Raw genomic sequence first — 18,750 nt, forward strand, 5'->3', positions numbered from 1 at the left:
AAATCATGGTCCTTGTTCTGGTGACAGAAGCACTTTCCGCAACCAGAAAGGAAGTTAGGCTATAAGCCATTGGATATTTGCCTCCTGGATTCAGAAGATGGTACTGGTTTAAAATAATAATGAGAAAGGGTTGTGTCGTGGTTACAGTGTTAGACTAGAAACTGAGAGATTCAGATTCAAGTCCCCACTCTGTCATGTATGTTTGCTGGGCGATCTTGGGCCAGTCAAACACACTCTGCTTAATCTATTTCACAGGGTTGTTCTGAGGATAAAACGGAAGAGAGGAGAACTAAATAAGAACTAAATAAGATACTTTGGGTCCCCATTAGGGAGAAAGGCAGAATAAAAATGCAACCTGAACTTTAAAAACCAAAAAACCCAAAAAACCAGCACTCTAAAACGATCTAATTTTTTACAAAACATATTTTGCCAACCTTCAAATATTTTCATCAAACTTTCACATACAAGTTTAGTAATTAAACAAAATGTGTTTTATTACACTGTATCCATCAAGAGACCCTTAAGAACAACTTTAGCTTACAAGTATACTGCTGTATAATCTACAAGCACTAAGTTTTGCACTATGAGCAGGGCAAACACTTATTACTGAGGGAGGAGTCCCAGCCCCTAGCACAGCTGATTAATAAGGCAAGAGGTAATAGCACCAGTCATCTGAAAGTCCTGTAATTTAATTTAATTTTTCAATTTATACCCCACCCTATCCCGCAAGCGGGCTCAGGGTGGCTTAGTACATTAAAACAAATCACTTCAAAAACCATCACCATAAAAACGTCAATCAGATTCAAGAGCAGTAATCAGTATGACAACCACACAACATTGTGCAGGCTGGAAGCTTTCAATACAGCTTAAGCACCTTGATAGTAGGATGCTGGGTGAGCAATGGGGGGGGGGGGCGGGGAGATGCTGCATAATCTACAAGCACTAAGTTTTGCACTATGAGCAGGGCAAACATTTATTACATATCTTCACCAGGCCTTTGTAGCCCAGCTCTAGCAAGGGGCATCACTTGCACATTCCAAGGAGACTGATTTGACAGAATTTCCTGTCAAATCCAAAATAGATCCAGGGATTTATCTACTGTATTTTCAGAAGGTATGCACTTCTTACCCATTCTCTTCTTCACCAGGCCAAATATCATCTTCATAGAATATATCTTCCTGACTGTTTTTCGCTATGTAGCTGAAAAGTTCTGGGACCCTAATAAATACAGAAATAACCCTGAGTAAATTTCCCATACATCTCTGGAAAAAATTCCCAAGATCTCAACTTAATTGGCAGAGCACTAAGAAGATCCAACACAACAGCAGAGCGAGTATTGAAAAGAGATTTAGGAACCAAGATGCAATGTCTTATAATATCTTAGGATATTTCTACTATATAACAGATCTCAAATGTGGCATGACAGAAATTCAGAATTTAGAATCTTCTCTGTTTCATTTGTATAACTTATTTGGATCCTGTGAAATATGTACTGTACAGCATCCAGCATGTTGTTTTTCCAATTGTACAGTATGTTGGCAATTATATAGTAAAAAAAATACTACCCGAGAATGACCCACAGAATGCAAAACTCTTGGTGGGAGGCTCCTTGTGCCAGTGGCAAAAGGTTTCTTACAGCAATAGAATCCAAACATTGGATCCAACCCATTTTCCAAGGAGAATGAAGCTTAGCAGAACTTATAAAAGTTGCAATTTGTTGCCATTTTTTATTCCTCCATCAATAGAAAGGATTAAATGGGAAGTACACCAATCTCAAAGTGGATGGGGCTTGCTATTCTACAAAGGCAGACAACTGTGCTGGCCCCGTGGTCAACAAATCTTAACCAAATCTGCTGCAGAAATAGAAATCTCAATCATGGGGAAATGAGGAAAAAATCAAGAGTGGTATGACTCATGTGATCTTCTATATTTCTGGCAGATAAAGTGAGATACAGCCCCTCCTCCTTACTCATTATTGCTGCCATAATATCTGATATGTTTTACATATCTCACTGGCAGTATTCTTTATTTTTAAACATTCAAGGATGCTTTTCCCTACTAACATTCCAGAAAACTTGCACAAACACCACCAATATAAATATCTTATAAATAAAATAGAAATAAATGCATCTAAAATATTTCACAATACTAGTTTATACAGTGCACTATTATGATGCAAGATGTAGCCAATTTAATACCTTTCTATATATTCAGCAAGAAGTTGTTCTACTGCAGAAGAATACATCCACTCACTTCCAACTTTCTTAGTATATCCAGGGACTTCTTCGTTCTTTTTATTGAATTTTAAGTTCAGGCCCACATTTGCTTTATGGTCCCCATGCGGACTGCAAAAGAAAGTCAGATCATGTTGGGAGGCATCTACGTAATCAAGAGAGTAAGTTGTTGGTCCTGTTTCTCCCCCCCTCCCCCCCCGGCCGTTCGTTGACATTTAAATACTATCAACACTCCATTCTTTCTAAAGGGCAATGAGATACTCAGTTCTCATCAGGCTATGGTGGAATGTCTCTTTCTCAAGTTTAAAAATTCATATTTTCTGCATACTTCAGGAGTTCCAAAACAATGCAAAACTCCCACGTTGTCTATGAGTAGTCCATTTAAATGTTTTACTGACAGACATTTAGTCAATGTTTGCTGTTAGAAAAAACAGGCAATGGACCCACAACCATTCAGGGGGTGGGAGAATACTGTTTTCTTAATCCTCCATTCCTTTTCCCCTCCCAATGGAAGCCCCCACAGAACTGCCACTTTCCCTGCTTCCTTCTCTCCTTCCTATCCATCAAACAAATTTACTTTTATCCACCCCCTGCACCTAGTCTTCAGTTTTCCCCTCTTTCCTTCCCTGTGCAGCATCTGGTCTATCCTTCTAACAACAATGTCAGTCTCCCCCCAGCTTCCACTTCAACTTCTCTCCCCTTTCCCTGCTCTTTTCTCTCACAAGTCTTTTTTGGTCTCTCCCCTCCCCATCCTTGACTGAGGAACCAAGGCTAGGAAGGCTCAGCAATAGCAGTGGTTGCCTAGCAACCCCCAAATAGTCATCAAGCTCTAGAACATAATCTAATGAGAATTTAGTGGGCATTCGTCTCACAAAACTACAGCCATTCATTCTATAAGGGGGATTTAAACCCCTTCCCCGATGTATTTTTATTTCAGATTTATCTGCAAACCTGGGGCTTCCCTCAGACTTCTAGAACAATCCCTCCTCTGTATGGCCCCACTGTGCAGTTTTTTGGATGCTCAGTGCAGCAGTTTTCTATTTTGACTTTTCCTCTCCACTGCCAAACATAAAGCAAATGAAGATGCAACACACAGGCAGAACCTCTTCCCTTTTCATTTCTGTTATCAGAATCAAACTTCAAAAGCGTCAGTGGTAACCAGGTAATAGCACTTTGTTAGTTCATAGTAAAAGCTTCTCGACATCAAATCAAGCCTGAACACCCCTTAGAAGATAAAATATCAAAACCGAGGCTACCATACTTTGGTCATATTATGAGAAGACTCACTAGAAAAGACACTAATGCTAGGAAAAGCTGAAGGCAGCAGGAAAAGAGGAAGACCCAACATGAGAGAGATTGGCTCAGTGAAGTAAGCCATGGCTCTCAGTTTTCAAGACATAAGAATGGCTGCTAATGACAAGACATTTGGGGGGACATTAATTCACAGGGTTGCTATAAGTTGAAGGCGATTTAGTGACACAACACACAAAGCTCTAGCTTTTATTCACATACACTATTAGTAGTTTCAATGCAAAGAAGTTTACAGAAAACTTACTTTTTTCTGGATCCTCGTCCAATAAAAATGCTTCCTGTAAACCTAGACACAAGATAGCTACTCACACCAAGATGAGAAGCCAAAATGTATCCAGGATTGTACTTCACAGAATATTTCTGCAAAAAACAAAAACAAATGTGTAACTGAAAAAATGAAGTAGTCTTTTTGGAATCTGAATTACTTCTCTGTTTAACAATGACCCTGCAAGTCTTGTTATCTTTTGCTGCTTAGGTTTGAAGAGGAAGAAACAAAACACAAATGACCACCAGCAATAAATTTTGCTATCATGACCTCTCAATTCCCACAATAAAGAAGGCATTAAATAAACTAGTATTAAGATTGATCAGCACTGAGGTTTCTACCCCTGATCTGGCAATTTGCACTAAATGGAAATCCAGGAAGAAGTTTCCCAAAAGAAAAGAGCAGCATGGAGCACAAAGTTGTCTTGGTTGGCATTATTTCTTCAACCTGAACAATTATACCATTCGCACATTTGCAGAATTTTTATGCGTAGTCTTCAATGCAGACTAGAAGACCTGTGTGTGCTAAGAATGTGCAGTCAACATGGTAACTAATGAAGACCTGAAACAGATATATCCAGCTCTTCAATATACTATCATTATAACTAATCCAAACTGAAAGATTAACAGCTAATATCAGAAAGCATTCTGATCTGGCCATTATTCTGGCACCTGACTTTCTGCAGATGTATCTACTTACGTGCTGATTCTGTATTAAGGCATCCAGTTGTGGTTCACATGGAATACTGAAAACAACACGAATTCTACCTTCTGAGATCACATCACATGAATCCTGAACCTTTAAAAAGTGAAAAATGTCAGTGGGATGCATCCTAATGACCACCAGGATAATGCACTAGTAGCTAAAAAGTCTCACTGTATCTTTGAGAGGACAGAGGTCTCCACATTGCATATACAGTTTGCCAAATGCTCTTTGAAAACAGGCTGCCTGGTGAATGGGCAAGGGAAGGAAGCCTGAGGTCCCCAAAATTTTTAAACCAAAATGGGTTCCCTGGAATTGCTAAATTCCCAAGTATTCCAACCTAGCTTAGGTAGCCTGTTAGGTAAAAACAGTTACTGTTTCATCAATGAGTCATTCTTGATTTTTAGAAAAATCTTTTGGAAACTGTTTTTATCAAGGTACTTAAAACTAACTTCTCCTGTGCACCCATAGTAAGGTGTTCCCAGCATGAAGACGGTACAGCCAACAGGGAACAGGTCATCCAAAGTTTTGATCTTAGAGAAGCGGGAATCAAAAGCTTTTATATCCTGCATGAAAAAAAGAAACAGTTTTAAGCATAAGAAAAAGGATTAAGCATAACCATATAAATTTTAATTCCATCCCACCATTATAAGAACAGAGATATCCTTTTACTAATTCTGTCTCTGTGCGTAGAAGAAGAATTGCAGATTTATACCCCGCCCTTCTCTCTGAATCAGAGACTCAGACCGGCTTACAATCTCCTATGACTTCCCCCCCCCCCACAACAGACACCCTGTGAGGTGGGTGGGGCTGAGAGGGCTCTCACAGCAGCTGCCCTTTCAAGGACAACTCCTGCGAGAGCTATGGCTGACACAAGGCCGTTCCAGCAGGTGCAAGTGGAGGAGTGGGGATTCAAACCCGGTTCTCCCAGATAAGAGTCCGTGCACTTCACCACTACACCAAACTGGCTCTCTCTGTGGGGGGGGGGGCAGCATTTTTACAAATCTCTTTTTCCTCTACAGACTGCATAATATTTCATGTTGTTCTATGCTTTAATCCTCAGGATTTGCTTCTACAGGGTGCAGAGGGTTTCAAAGTGGGAAAGGAGAGCCAGAAAAGTTAAACAAGGTTCCCTTTGCTGAAACTTAAGTATTGCTCTATTTATAAAGATTAATTTGGAAGATATTATTTTTAGCATTTACATTAAAACTGAAGAAGCCCTGGGACTGGTATGAACAATTCCTTAACAGTACAATATTAATATGCTGTAGTATGGATTTAGGACTCTGACCCTTAAATTTCATAGCAGGCTCTAATCCATTATATCTTTCTACACCGAAACTGAAGCTAGAATTACACTCTGCAGCCCTGACTCTCAGAGGATGCAGAGCTCTAGTAGGACTACAGGATACAGTGGGAATGAAGTAACAGGTTTGTGAACTTCAACTGTAAAAGTGTTTCCTACTACAGTTAATTTTTTCAAAGGTTAAGGGTTTTTTAAAAATGTATTAAATTTGTAAAAAGTGATTAACCCTTGAATCTAGGCTGGACTGGCAAAATAACTCACCTTGACAATTGTTTGATATGCAAAAGGCAGAACTTGCTTGGACCACTGTTTTTCCAAACATACTTTCCCACCTTGATTCAACCGGTATCTACGCCCAGTGAGTAACTGTGCATATATAATTACAGAGGTCTCATTTATAATTACACCTTTTCTTCTCTGGTAGCTGATGAAAAGAAGAACCAGTAAATTAAAAGATGTGTACTTAGGGGAAAAAAAGGAACAAATATTGTCTCCTTAATTTTACAATTCACTCTTTCTGAAGAGCTAAAACCACCAAAGTAATATAAGTTTTACAAGATACCCTTGACAGAAAGCCGCTTTCCAACCCTCCACTTCTACATAACACATAAACAAAAAAGATCAACTATGGCCTATGCTAGCCTGCAGTAGAAAAAGAACCACACGTTTTTGTAGATGGGAGCCCACTCTGTCAGACATGTAATGGACCTTCACTACTCATGCAGACGTATGTTTTTACATTATTATATATATGCTATGAAGAAAAATTGCAAACAGCAGGGTTAAATGCCCATGGAAAGCAAGAATTACAAGGTGAGATGCAGGGTGTTTTCACATGCACTAAACAACACACTTTCAATGCACTTTGCAACTGGATTTTATGGTGAGAAATGGCAAAATCCACCCACAAAGTCACTGAAGTGGACTGAAACTGCATTATTCAGCATGTTTTAAAATGCCAATAATTAAAGTTCAACTGTAATCAATAAATTACAGCAGCTATTGTGAATTACTATTATTCTAATGTTATTGTGAATGCTTTTTGTACTTTCAGAAGCCACCTTAAATCTAAGGCAATGTGGGCTGTAAAATTTGAATAAATAAAAGGGGTGTTGTCCCTGAATAAATGAAAGGCACAGTGAAGCATAAAAAGCTTTAATGTTATAAAGATGAGATGCAGAATCTTACTGTTCTGAGATCCCCTGTATTTCTTTTATCCATATATTCCGCTCTTTATCTCCAACATATGATGCTTTAGTTGGTGGCACAGCATTTTCTATATAAAGTTTCTGTGTTCCAGGAGGGTCTTCCAAATTAAACCTTCAAGTTAAGTATACAGATAAATAATGTAAAACAAAAAAATAAACCCACATTAGCAAAAGTAAATCTCAAACACAATTATTGGGAATTTACTAGCAAATACATTTAAGTCAGCAGGTAAAACAGAAATACATTTCTAACTCTACTAATAAAAGTTAACCAAACCACAGAATAACAAACTCACTATGATTTGAGTACTAATAATACAGCTGTGTCTCTATCCTCCACTTTTTCATGAATGTTAAATGTGGCTTCTATTAGCAAAGGAGAGTAGGTGACTAATACTTCAATACAGTAATATTTCTACAGGCGTACAAACATGAATATTAAAACAGGGTTAAATGCCCATGGAAAGCAGGAATTACAAGGTGAGATGCAGGGTGTTTTCACACACACTAAATAACTCACTTTCAATGCACTTTGCAAGTTATCAAGATAAACTTGATAAACTTTGCAATTTATCAAGAATTACTATGACAGCTATTTCTCCAAGATCATATCATCCTAGGTGAAGTTTCTTTTAAATATTTTTCTAACGTAGTTTCTCTTACTTTGTTTCACCATCTGATACAGCAACAACTCTTGCTTCCTCCAGGTGTGGCCAATTTACAAAGACTGATTTTCCTAGCACCAGACTGGCAACATTTTCGATACTCTAAAGAAGAAAAGCAGTGACTCAAGGTGGAAAAGCTAATCCAGGACAAACATTAAAATAATCAGCAGAACAACATAGACCACAAACATTGTTGCAGCATGCACTGCACTGTATTCAGAAATTATTAAAACTGCCATCAGGTATTATTTAAAGTAATATATTTAGACAACAGGATTTGATGTTTTATATGAGTCATTATTTATTGTTCTTATCATGGTTCGTGCCCATCCCTAATCAGGACCAAAAAACTCAAAAAAACAAGCATTGCAAACATCTCCCTCAAATAAAAATTATCCCAAAATATTTTACCAAAGTATTCCACTGTAAGCAGATAACTCATCATTTATGTCTTTTGAAGTGGTTGCCTAAGAGCTGCATAGAGGAGGTTTTCTCATCGTATAATTCCTTTGTTTTACCTTTGTGCATTTAATGCAAAGGTACATAACAGATAACAAATATGTCAATAAATCTTCACAGTGGCACACTGTGACCTTTCTCTACTAAGACCTTCTCATAAAACACAACTTCTTGAAGGCTGTGGGGTTCACCTATGCATCAGAATGCTGCAGGTTCTAATCTTGCCTCTGCCAGGAATTCATCAGGTAGTGTAAAGCAAACCTTTCTCAGTTTCAGCCCTGAATTATGGGGATAACACTCATCTATCTTACAAAGCTGTTGTAAAGATAACAAAAACAAGGTTATGTGAAGAGCTTTGAACACTGAAAACTGCAATACAAGTGCAAGGTCATTTCAAAAGTCAGAGAAGTGCAAGGTATCATCATCACTGAAAAAGCAAGACACTTACCAGTTCCTTTGAATCTTCATCAGGAACTGTTATTTCTAACAGCATATTTTCTCCATGGCTGCTCTGTTGAAATACTTGTACCCCACTTCTTTTAGGATAGAACTGAAATGGGGGAAGAAAAATAATCCTTAGACTAAAGTACTATCCACAGAATAAGCATTTGACAAAAATAAATGTGATGTTTTACTTTACCTTATGTTTAATGTGCTTCAAAGTAGGAAAGCCACAGAAATACAGCTTCCCGAAATCCACTTTAGTTATTTTATTATGAGATATATCTACACGCCAAGTATCCAAAGATATAGCTTTAACCCTACAAAACAAGATCACAGAATTACAAGAAGCTTCAACACATAGCTGCCCCCAGAAAAACTCTCAATAAGCACAACATAAATATTGCTTTTAAAAGCATTTCTGGAAGCACTTAGAATAAGAAGAGTTGGATTTATTAAAGTTTTATACCCCACTCTTCAATACCCAAAGGAATCTCAGAGTGGCTTACAATCACTTTTCTTCCTCTCCTGACAACAGACACCCTGTGAGATAGGTGGGACTGAGAGAGTTCTGAGACAACTGTGACGGACTCAAGTTCACTCAGCTGGCTTCATGTGGAGGAGTGGGAAATGAAACCCAGCTATCCAGATTACAGGCTGCCACTCTTAACCAGTACACCAAGCTGGCTCTCTTTGCCAAATGACCCCTTCAGTTCTCCATGTCTCCCCACCCATCGACCAGTGAGGATCAGAAACTATCAAAAGGATGCAGAATTAGAGAAAAACTGTGTTCTTCTTTTTACATGAGCACTTGTACTAATGGGAGCACAAGTGTATGCAAGAGAGGGGAGTTTTCTGCCGATTCCCTCTGGCTACTGTGTTTCCCTTGCAACCCCCATCATTCCCAAGAAACCAACCCTAAGGAGCAGCTCTCGGAAGCAATGGGTACTGCAGTGGGAAAGGGCAATCAACAGAGATCCTTTCTGTGAAATCTGTTCTGCTCACAGTGGTTTGGATACAGTGCCTCTAATAATTAATAAACCCTGTAAACCTTTAAGTTGTTTTCTTAAAGCAACTTGCCATCTAGAATGAAAGGAAAAGTATTATTTATCATAATGTATCATATGGCTAGATTTTCAATCTACTCTATCGTAGTTGGGAAGAGTTCAAAGAGCTCCTTCACAACTTCCTGGAAAATATGACACTCACATTCCTATGACAAATGGAAAATAGTTTTGGCAGACTGCACCTCAATCACATCCAGGTCCTGGTATTTTGGCCCTTTTATACAATAGGTCTGCACAACTGTTTGTATGCTATTAGCTGTCTATTATCCTTCTCCAGACATTAAATAATTCTACTAATCAATGCCTTCTTTCAGAAAACATAATGACACCTTAGAGCACTTTGCCACCCATTCTTCTCTGATGCTTTCTTATTATGATTGATGGCTGCTGTCCTGGATCCACTTATGCATGAATTGATGCTTTTAAAAAACTGTGGTAGTTAACTTCCATATGCAAAATTAAAAGCAAGTGTAGCAGTGGAGCTCAAAAGATTGCATCCTATACTTTGGAAAGTTAATACTTGAGAGCCAGCATGGTGTAGAAGGAAGAGTACTGGTCTAGGATCTGGGAGATTCAAGTTCAAATCCTCACTGTGCCCTGCAAGCTTGCTGGGTAACCTTCGGCCAGTCACAACCTCTCAGGTTAACCTATCTCACAGTGTTGTGAGAATAAACAAAGGTGAGGAGAATGATGTAAGCTTCTTTGTGTACCAACTGGGCAGAAAGGCAGGTTATGAATGAACTAACTACTGCAGTCTTACCTTGCATGACACTTTTCTATGGAAGGGAACTTCTCTGGCCACGGTGATAAATATTGGAACTCTGTATCTCTGTCATACAAGTACATCAAGCACTCGCTGTGCCTATTTCTTTGCCTTTCTTCTTCTGTCAACAACATACTTGAAGGATTCATTGCTTCTAACAATCGTTTCTAAGGAACACATTTGACAAAAGTATTGCATGTTAATAATCATAACACCCAGACTTAAAAAGATAAAGACAACAAAATATTTTCAAATACTGTTTTCTTTTTTGGTTGGTTGCTATTTCTAGTGGAAGGGTTAGACTTCCTATTCAGGCACAAGGCTTCCCAACCCTCCTGCCCTGGCGGGGGACCCCTGAATTTACAGCCTCTTCCCCCGCCCTCCAAAAACCTGGAAGCGGGGGGAGGGGGAAAACAGCGCCAAGGAGCGTGGCAAGCCACGAGTCCGGGTCCTTCTGAGCCCATCTCGGAGGAGCAGCTAGGTGAAGTGGAGAAGAGGCGGCAGCAGCGCAGCAGTGTCGCCCGCTCTGTTCCATCTCTGAGGTAAAATGAGAGAAGGGGAGGGTGGAGGCAGGCCAGGAGCGTGGCGAGCCGCGAGTCCTTCTGAGCCTCAGAAGGACCCGGACTCGCCACGCTCCTGGCCTGCCTCCACCCTCCCCTTCTCTCATTTTACCTCAGAGGCGGAGTGGGCGACACCGCTGCGCTGCCGCCTCTTCTCCGCACCTAGAAGGACTCTTTGTTTGATCTGGCAGGTCTGTTTGCGCATGTGTTTTTATGGTCTATTGTCTCCACGTTCCCCACTCTCCAAAGAAACGCATCTCTTTTGAAAGAGCAGTGAAAACCTCGACGGAAGGGAATAAACTGGAAAGGGGCTGAGTGGCGACATCCTGCCCTCTTTCTTCTCCTCACAATCCTTGACTTTAAGATGATTCCCGTCTTCTGTCAGGGGTTACTTATTACTTTGAAAAATGTCTTTTATCCCTTTACCTGCCAAAGGGGTGGGGAATGGGGGGTGGGGAAGGAGATATTTACACAGCTTTGCTGACTCCAGGCTTCTCTGTGTGTGGGGGGGTATTACTGTGTATATTTTTTTTTATATCCAGGGCGAATACTGAGAGTCTATTCACCAACCTTCAGCCCGTGTTTTAAAAGTAACCTGTAAAGTAGGAAGTATTTCTCATTTCTTCGGTCTCTCTTTACTTTTTTTTTAAAAAAAGAAGAACTTAAAAGGTTTTGCAGAGGGTTCCCCCCCCCCCCCTTAAGAGCCAGAAATGTCAGGTTTTGACTGGGAATGGAGTGTTATTGTTGTCAGTCCAAGAGAATGAAAGATGGAGAGAAACAGAGAAGGCCATAAGTTTGCCCCTAAATTCTGTTCTTAAATGTTTTGCTAGCATTTGAGCTTTGCACAATACCCTGGCCAGTGAACCCAAACATCCCCTCTTTTTTTGTCTCTTTGCTTTTGTAAGCCACCACTGGGCCACCAAGAGGGAGTGTTGAAAGAGGGGGCAGATACTCTAGAAACTAGCACCATGGAATGCTGTGACTTAGGGTTGCCAATCCCCAGGTGGGGGCAGGGGATTCCCTGGTTTGGAGGCCCTCCCCCCATTTTAGAAAGTGTGTGTGGGGGAGGGAAATGTCTACTGGGCACTCTATTATTCCCTATGGAGAATGATTTCCATAGGGAAAAATGGGGAATTGATCCGTGGGTATTGGGGGCTCTGGGGGGCTATATTTTGAGGTAGAGGCACCAAATTTTTAGTATAGCATCTAGTGCCTCTCCCCAAAATACCCCCCAAGTTTCAAAATGATTGGACCAGGGGGTCCAATTCTATGAACCCCAAAAGATGGTGCCCCTATCCTTCATTATTTCCTATGGAAGAAAGGCATTTAAAAAGGTGTGCTGTCCCTTTAAATGTGATGGTCAGAACTCCCTTGGAGTTCAATTATGCTCGTCACACCCTTGTTCCTGGCTCCACCCCAATGTCTCCTGGCTCCACCCCCAAAGTCTCCTGGCTCCACCCCCAAAGCCCCCAGATATTTCTTGAATTGGACTTGGCAACCCTATCAGGCACTGTTTGAAATAGAAATAAATTTTATTCAAAATTAAGATCCACTAATTTCAAAATGATCAATCTCTTAGTAAAGGCCACAGCAGACTCAACAGTTATGATCTTTGAGCCACTGGGAGAGATCTGTAACAAGATGTGGTAAAACTTCCAGGATTCCTGGCCAAACTGGCCAGGAGAAAAATTGCTGCCTGATCCCAAAGTGATTAGCATTTCCCTAGGCAAGTAAGAAAGGGACAGAAGAACTAAGCACTGATGCAGCCCTTCCTGCTCTCCCTTCCATGATCTGCCTAAGTTCACAGAATCAGCATTACTGTCAGATGCCCATCCTATTGAGGAGAGCTGTATGCAATATGAGGAGAGCACCTGCTCCCAGTCTCAAATCATCATCAAAACAGGATGTTTATATCCTCACTTGCTCCAAGTGTATTTAAGCTGCCCTGAGCCCACCTCAGCGGGGAGAGCGGGGTATAAATCAAATTAAACAAACGTTAAGGTGCAGCTTTAATTAGCCGTGTCTGCACGTCCAATCAAATGTTTCCTTCCCCTTGGAAATGACTAGGAGTGTGCCTCAAAACACACTCCTCACCCAATTTTTTTTATTTTGCCCCTCTCACCAAGAAAGAACTAGGAGATTCTCCCAAACATGCTTAAACTATCTTAGTATGTTTAAACTTAACATGACTAAACTTCCCTATTTGGACATTATTCCTCTCCTTTCACTAGCTAGTAATGGGGGTGGGGGTGTGTAAACAGACAGCTTATAGCATGTACTGCAAAACAGAAAGTAGATCTAGAGGCAGTAGATGATCTACTTGACAGCTGGTGGCTGGCTGCCAGAAGGATTGTATCAGCCAAGCAGAGTCAGCATGACACAGCAAGTTGCTGATTGGCTGTCCCATGTATAAATGTACAGAGCAACAGTGGTGATTGTGGGTTTATGGAGTTGGAGTGCAGCGGAGCATATTGTCAGTCAGGAGAGTGAGTTGGTGTAAATAAATGTATATAGTGGTTTTACAGCTACTGTGTACAGCCTTCATTTTTGCGTCGCTAAGCATCACCCTCTGGGTCTCTCTACGTGCATCGACAGGGTTATGGGCCCAGCACGCTTCCGCTGCGCCTAGAAGCAGAAGACCTGAGAGAGAGGTGGTAGAGGAAGGACGCTGACGTGCTCCAGAGGCTGCCTAGGAGGTGAGACCAGCAGTGGCTGAAAGGAGTCTGAGCAGGATGGCTACAGCAGCAGCTACAGTGCTGGTGGATAAGCTCACCACTACCAACTACAACACCTAGTCGCTGAGGTTAGAGCATTTCCTGAAGAAAGAGGGGCTTTGGGACTGTGTGTCAGCTCCTCCAGCTAATCCCACAGCAGCAGAGGCCATCAAGGATCAAAAAGCTCTAGCCAACATCATCCTAAGTGTTGCAGACGACCAGCTGGTGCATGTTCGTGGGCACCAGAAAGCATAGGAGGCTTGGGAAGCTCTCAAGGCTGTGTATGTGCAAAAGTCAGCTGGCACGCTGATATCCCTATGGAGGAGGCTCTACAGGAAACGTATGCTGGCCGGGGAGTCGATGAGGGACCACCTCGACGGTATGTCTAATTGTTTCCAAGACCTTGAAGCAAGAGGGAAGGCCGTGGCTGACGAAGATAAGGTGTACATCTTATTGAGCTCTCTGGACGAGAGATATGACATGCTGGTGTTAGCATTTGAAGGGCAGGATGCTGACAAGCTAACTTTGCCTTATGTGACCGGCAAACTCCTGGCTGAAGAGCAGAGGCAGCTGGAAAGCAAGAGAGAGCAGACTCGAGCCAAGGGAGAAGAGAAGCCGAGGTCTGTCGGGGCTGGTTCCAGCTGGCAAGCCGAGGAGGAAAAAGCCTTGCAGGTGCGGAGGAGGCGCTGCTATTTGTGTAATCAGCTCAGACATTTACAAAGATTTTGTCCCCAGCAGCAGAGAGAGAGCCAGCAGCAATCTTCAAGGACTCCCCAGGTGACTCTAGTAAGAACTGGTCCGGGACTGCAGAGTCAGCCTTGGGTTGTGGATTCTGGGGCTACTCAGATATTCTGCTGCTGTGAAGAAGAGCTGGAAGACTGCAAGCCAGCTGAGCAGAAGACTGTCAGCTTGGCTGATGGGAGGCAAGCTAGTGTTCTTTGCCAAGGTGCAGTCTATTTTCCTGGACTTAAACACAGGTTTGAAAATGTGCTATGTGTGCCCGAGCTAGAAACTAACTTGTTAAGTGTCTCTGTTCTGGCAAAAGCTGGGTTTACCGTAGTATTTGATAAGCAGGGCTGTGTAATTTTGAAACAGGGTAAACAGCTGGCTAAAGGCACTCTAAGAGCCAATGTGTATGAGCTCATGCAAAATGTGGGAAAAGCTCATACTGTGTGGAATAGACAGCCCCACAGCAGGTGCATCCACAGGCTGCATAGAAGGCTGGGCCACGCCAGCTACAATACAATAAACAAAACTCTGGAAATACTAGAGGGAGTGAAGGTTGACAAATGCAATGCCTTTTTAGATTGCAATGTATGTAAAGAATCCAAATCAAGGGCAGTTCCATCGACCAGGAAGAGTATACGAGTGTCGGAGAGACCACTTCAATTAATGTGTACAGCCTTCATTTTTGCGTCGCTAAGCATCACCCTCTGGGTCTCTCTACGCGCATCGAGGGTGGGGGTGGAGTAAGCATTTCACCTAGATCTCTGAAGATCCACAAAGACTTCCAAGGATGGCATGACATGTCATATACATATGATAACTAATTCCTCAGTAGGGTATAAACTTTACCGATAATGAATACAAATTTCTATGCAGCAAGAATTTAAAAATCAGAAAATATTTTGAATACACCAAATACAATTTACAATGTGAACTGTTTACCACTGTCAAAGTATACTTTAAAATGTGATAAAAATGTTACCTCATTAATAAATGGGATTAAAACTACAGCTTCCCATTCTTGTTGCTTTTCATTTAGATCTGTTTTAAATTCTGTTGGGTAATATTCAACAATGGGAGACTCTTCACTGGTCATCAAATGCTAGGGAATACAAAAGACACAATTCAGACTAACTACTGTATTCTAAAGCAATGCACATTTAAGTCTTCAACAGTCAGGTTGGAACACAATATTATTACTCTTTAATTATAGATACATCCATTTACAAGCATATTGTATTTATTTTATTTTAGTATTTATTTATATAACTTATGCTCTTACAAGGGGACCAAGGTGGCTTACAATTTAAAACATACAGAATAAAACTACATTATAAAACTGTTAAAGTCTACTCCTCCTCCCCATGATTTTAAAAATAAAAACAAATGAATACACAAACACATTAAACAAAACTATAAAAACGAGCACTTTGATTAGGGTCTAGAAAAAGGATGGGCATGAACCAGGAAAACTGAAATTCAACCCAGTTTGTGGGGTTACATGAACCAAAAATCTTCACAAGCCTCTCTGGTTAACAAACCAGTTCGTTTTGTGATGTTCGTGATCATCCCTTGCACCTTTTTTCTGGTGGCAGTTTCCCAAGGCCAACAGAATAGAAGAGGAGTAGAAGAGCTTGCAAAAGTCATTTAATAATAATAACAACAACAACAACAACAACAACAACATTTACCGTATTTTTCGCACCATAAGACGCACCCCCCCCCCAAAAAAGTGGGGGGAAAAGTGTGTGCGTCTTATGGAGCGAAGGTACCATACATACCTTCCTGGGGGGGGATCCGCTGCCTCAGTCCGGCGCTTCCCGCGCCTGCCTGCCTGGCTCCAGCTCTGACGCTACAGCAAGCGCCAGGATCGCTCCCTCCGCCCTCCGATACCAGCGCTTGCTTTAAGCATCAGAGCTGAAGCCATGCAAACAGGCAGGGAGAAAGCACGCCACCTGCTCCACAGCCAGTGCTTGCGAAGTGCTGGGTATGCAGAGGGGGCGGGTGCTTCCTCTCTTCCTGACTGCCTGGCTTCAGCTGCTGCTGATAGCAAGGGCTGGGATCGGAGCCTCCGATCCCAGCCCTTGCTATCAGCAGAAGCTGAAGCCAAGCACAGAGGAATCACCCCCCCCCTCTGCAAACCCAGCGCTTCGCGAAGCGCTGCGTTTGCGGAGGGGGGAGGCTTCCTCTGTTCCTATCTGCCTGGCTTCAGCTGCTGCTGATAGCAAGGGCTGGGATTGGAGCCAGCCAAGCCTCCAATCCCAGCCCCTGCTATAAGCAGCAGCTGAAGCCAGGACAGAGGAATCACCCCCCCCCCCCGCAAACCCAGCACTTCGGGAAGCGCTGCGTTTGCGGAGGGGGGGGGGCTTCCTCTGTTCCTATCTGCCTGGCTTCAGCTGCTGCTGATAGCAAGGGCTGGGATTGGAGCCAGCCAAGCCTCCGATCCCAGCCCCTGCTATAAGCAGCAGCTGAAGCCAGGACAGAGGAATCACCCCCCCCCCCCCGCAAACCCAGCGCTTCGGGAAGCGCTGCGTTTGCGGAGGGGGGGGCTTTCTCTGTTCCTATCTGAGTGGCTTCAGCTGCTGCTTATAGCAGGGGCTGGGATCCCAGCCCTTGCTATAAGCAGCAGCTGAAGCCAGGACAGAGGAATCACCCCCCCTCCGCAAACCCAGCGCTTCGGGAAGCGCTGCGTTTGCGGAGGGGGGGGCTTTTTCTGTTCCTATCTGCGTGGCTTCAGCGGCTGCTTATAACAGAGGCTGGGATCCCAGCGTCTGCTATAAGCAGCAGCTGAAGCCAGGACAGAGGAATCAACCCCCCCCCCTCCGCAAACCCAGCGCTTCGCGAAGCGCTGCGTTTGCGGAGGGGGGTGGGCTTCCTCTGTTCCTATCTGCATGGTTTCAGCTGCTGCTTATAGCAGGGGCTGCTATAAGCAGCAGCTGAAGCCAGGCAGATAGGAACAGAGGAACATGCTTTTTCTGTGCCTGCGTGCATGGCTGGCAGACAAGGGCGAGATCGCTCCCTCCGCCCCCACCGCAAACCCAGCACTTCGCAGGGAGCGATCTCGCTGCTTGTCTCCCAGCCAGGCACGCAGGCGCGGAAAAAGCATGTTCCTCTGTTCCCATGTGCCTGGCTTGTTGGAAGAAGGTGGAGCCAGGCAGGCAGGCACGGGGGAAGCGCTGGGATCGGAGGCGGAGGCAGTGGATCGCCTTCCAGGAGGAAGGTGCGTCCTATGGACCGGAGCGCCTTATAGTCCGAAAAATACGTAATTTATACCCCACCCTCCCTGCCAAAGCAGGCTCAGGGCGGCTCACAATGTTATAAAAAATACAAAGATTACATAATAAAACAATAATCTACAACATTATACAATTTCCTTAATATTCCCTTAAAACCATCTAATTAAAACCAACAATTTCATATGATTGTATTCGGTGCTACATTTTCAAAATTTCCAATTTAAAGGGATTGTTCCAGGAGGAGGAGGAGGAGAAGCAGAAATAGACGATGACATTGGCTTTATCTATCTATATAACTGTAAAATAGCACCAACTGTAATTTTCATGTTTTATTGCTTTATGTTATTATATGCTTCTATTTTATTATTCAAGTTTTTATATTGCCAACTGGCCTGTGAGCTGCCCTGAGCCTGCTTTGGTGAGGAGGGCAGGACATACATCTAATAAAATAAAAGGCTTTTGAGAGCAGGCATCACATAGGAGTGAAGCCCAAGCAGCAAGTTCACTCATTTCTGGGTGAGCTCACCACTTGGACTTCACTTGTGCGTGACACCTTCTCTCAGAAGCCATTTAAAGGGAACCAAGCAGCAAGTTTACCTGGAAGTGAGTAAACTTGCCACTTGGACTTCACTCTTATGTGTTGCCTACTTGCAAATCCATTTAAAGGGAACATTTTTTGCAAGCCTGGAAGCAGGGGAGGGGGGACCGCAAAAGGAATCACTGAAATGGATTCAAGCCATTCCAATAATCCCTCTCACTTCTCACCAAAAACCATGTAGAGGGTAGCGGGAAGGAATGGGCATGAACCAGCCAAATCCATGAGGAAATTAGGTTCATGGTGAAGTTTGCGCCCATCCCTAGTTTAGAATCCAGCTGGAAGCCAGGAATGTTGCCCACCATCTTATTTTATATATATAAAAGTCCTATGGTGTGCACTGCATCAACCACTGGTCCACTAAACATCACTCAAGTACACTTGCATGGCACTGGCTGACTCTTCTCCTTCCCACTGCTAGCCCCAGGACAGATGAGGATTAAGTCACTGGCAAACAGCTAGTCAATGCTGCTAGGCAACCAACCTTGGGTCTCTCCG

At 42.7% G+C, this 18,750-nt stretch overlaps 1 protein-coding gene across 4 annotated transcripts in view; it reads right to left on the reverse strand.

The window, feature by feature from the left end:
• The window catches only part of XRN1 (5'-3' exoribonuclease 1), a 79,861-nt gene that overhangs the window by 35,849 nt on the left and 25,262 nt on the right, over positions 1-18,750 (reverse strand). For all 4 annotated transcript variants that reach the window (XM_060242294.1, XM_060242297.1, XM_060242295.1 and 1 more), the window contains exons 15-26: positions 15,404-15,523; positions 10,419-10,588; positions 8,791-8,911; positions 8,599-8,700; positions 7,690-7,793; positions 7,007-7,138; positions 6,080-6,242; positions 4,965-5,078; positions 4,510-4,608; positions 3,790-3,905; positions 2,199-2,345; positions 1,129-1,218 (exon numbers count right to left, since the gene is read on the reverse strand). In XM_060242294.1, the coding sequence (XP_060098277.1) occupies positions 1,129-1,218; positions 2,199-2,345; positions 3,790-3,905; positions 4,510-4,608; positions 4,965-5,078; positions 6,080-6,242; positions 7,007-7,138; positions 7,690-7,793; positions 8,599-8,700; positions 8,791-8,911; positions 10,419-10,588; positions 15,404-15,523 (1,478 nt within the window). The remainder of the gene's footprint in view (positions 1-1,128; positions 1,219-2,198; positions 2,346-3,789; positions 3,906-4,509; positions 4,609-4,964; positions 5,079-6,079; positions 6,243-7,006; positions 7,139-7,689; positions 7,794-8,598; positions 8,701-8,790; positions 8,912-10,418; positions 10,589-15,403; positions 15,524-18,750) is intronic.

The sequence above is a fragment of the Heteronotia binoei genome, chromosome 6 (genome assembly GCF_032191835.1).
Source record: "Heteronotia binoei isolate CCM8104 ecotype False Entrance Well chromosome 6, APGP_CSIRO_Hbin_v1, whole genome shotgun sequence".
Taxonomy (NCBI): Eukaryota; Metazoa; Chordata; class Lepidosauria; order Squamata; family Gekkonidae; genus Heteronotia; species Heteronotia binoei.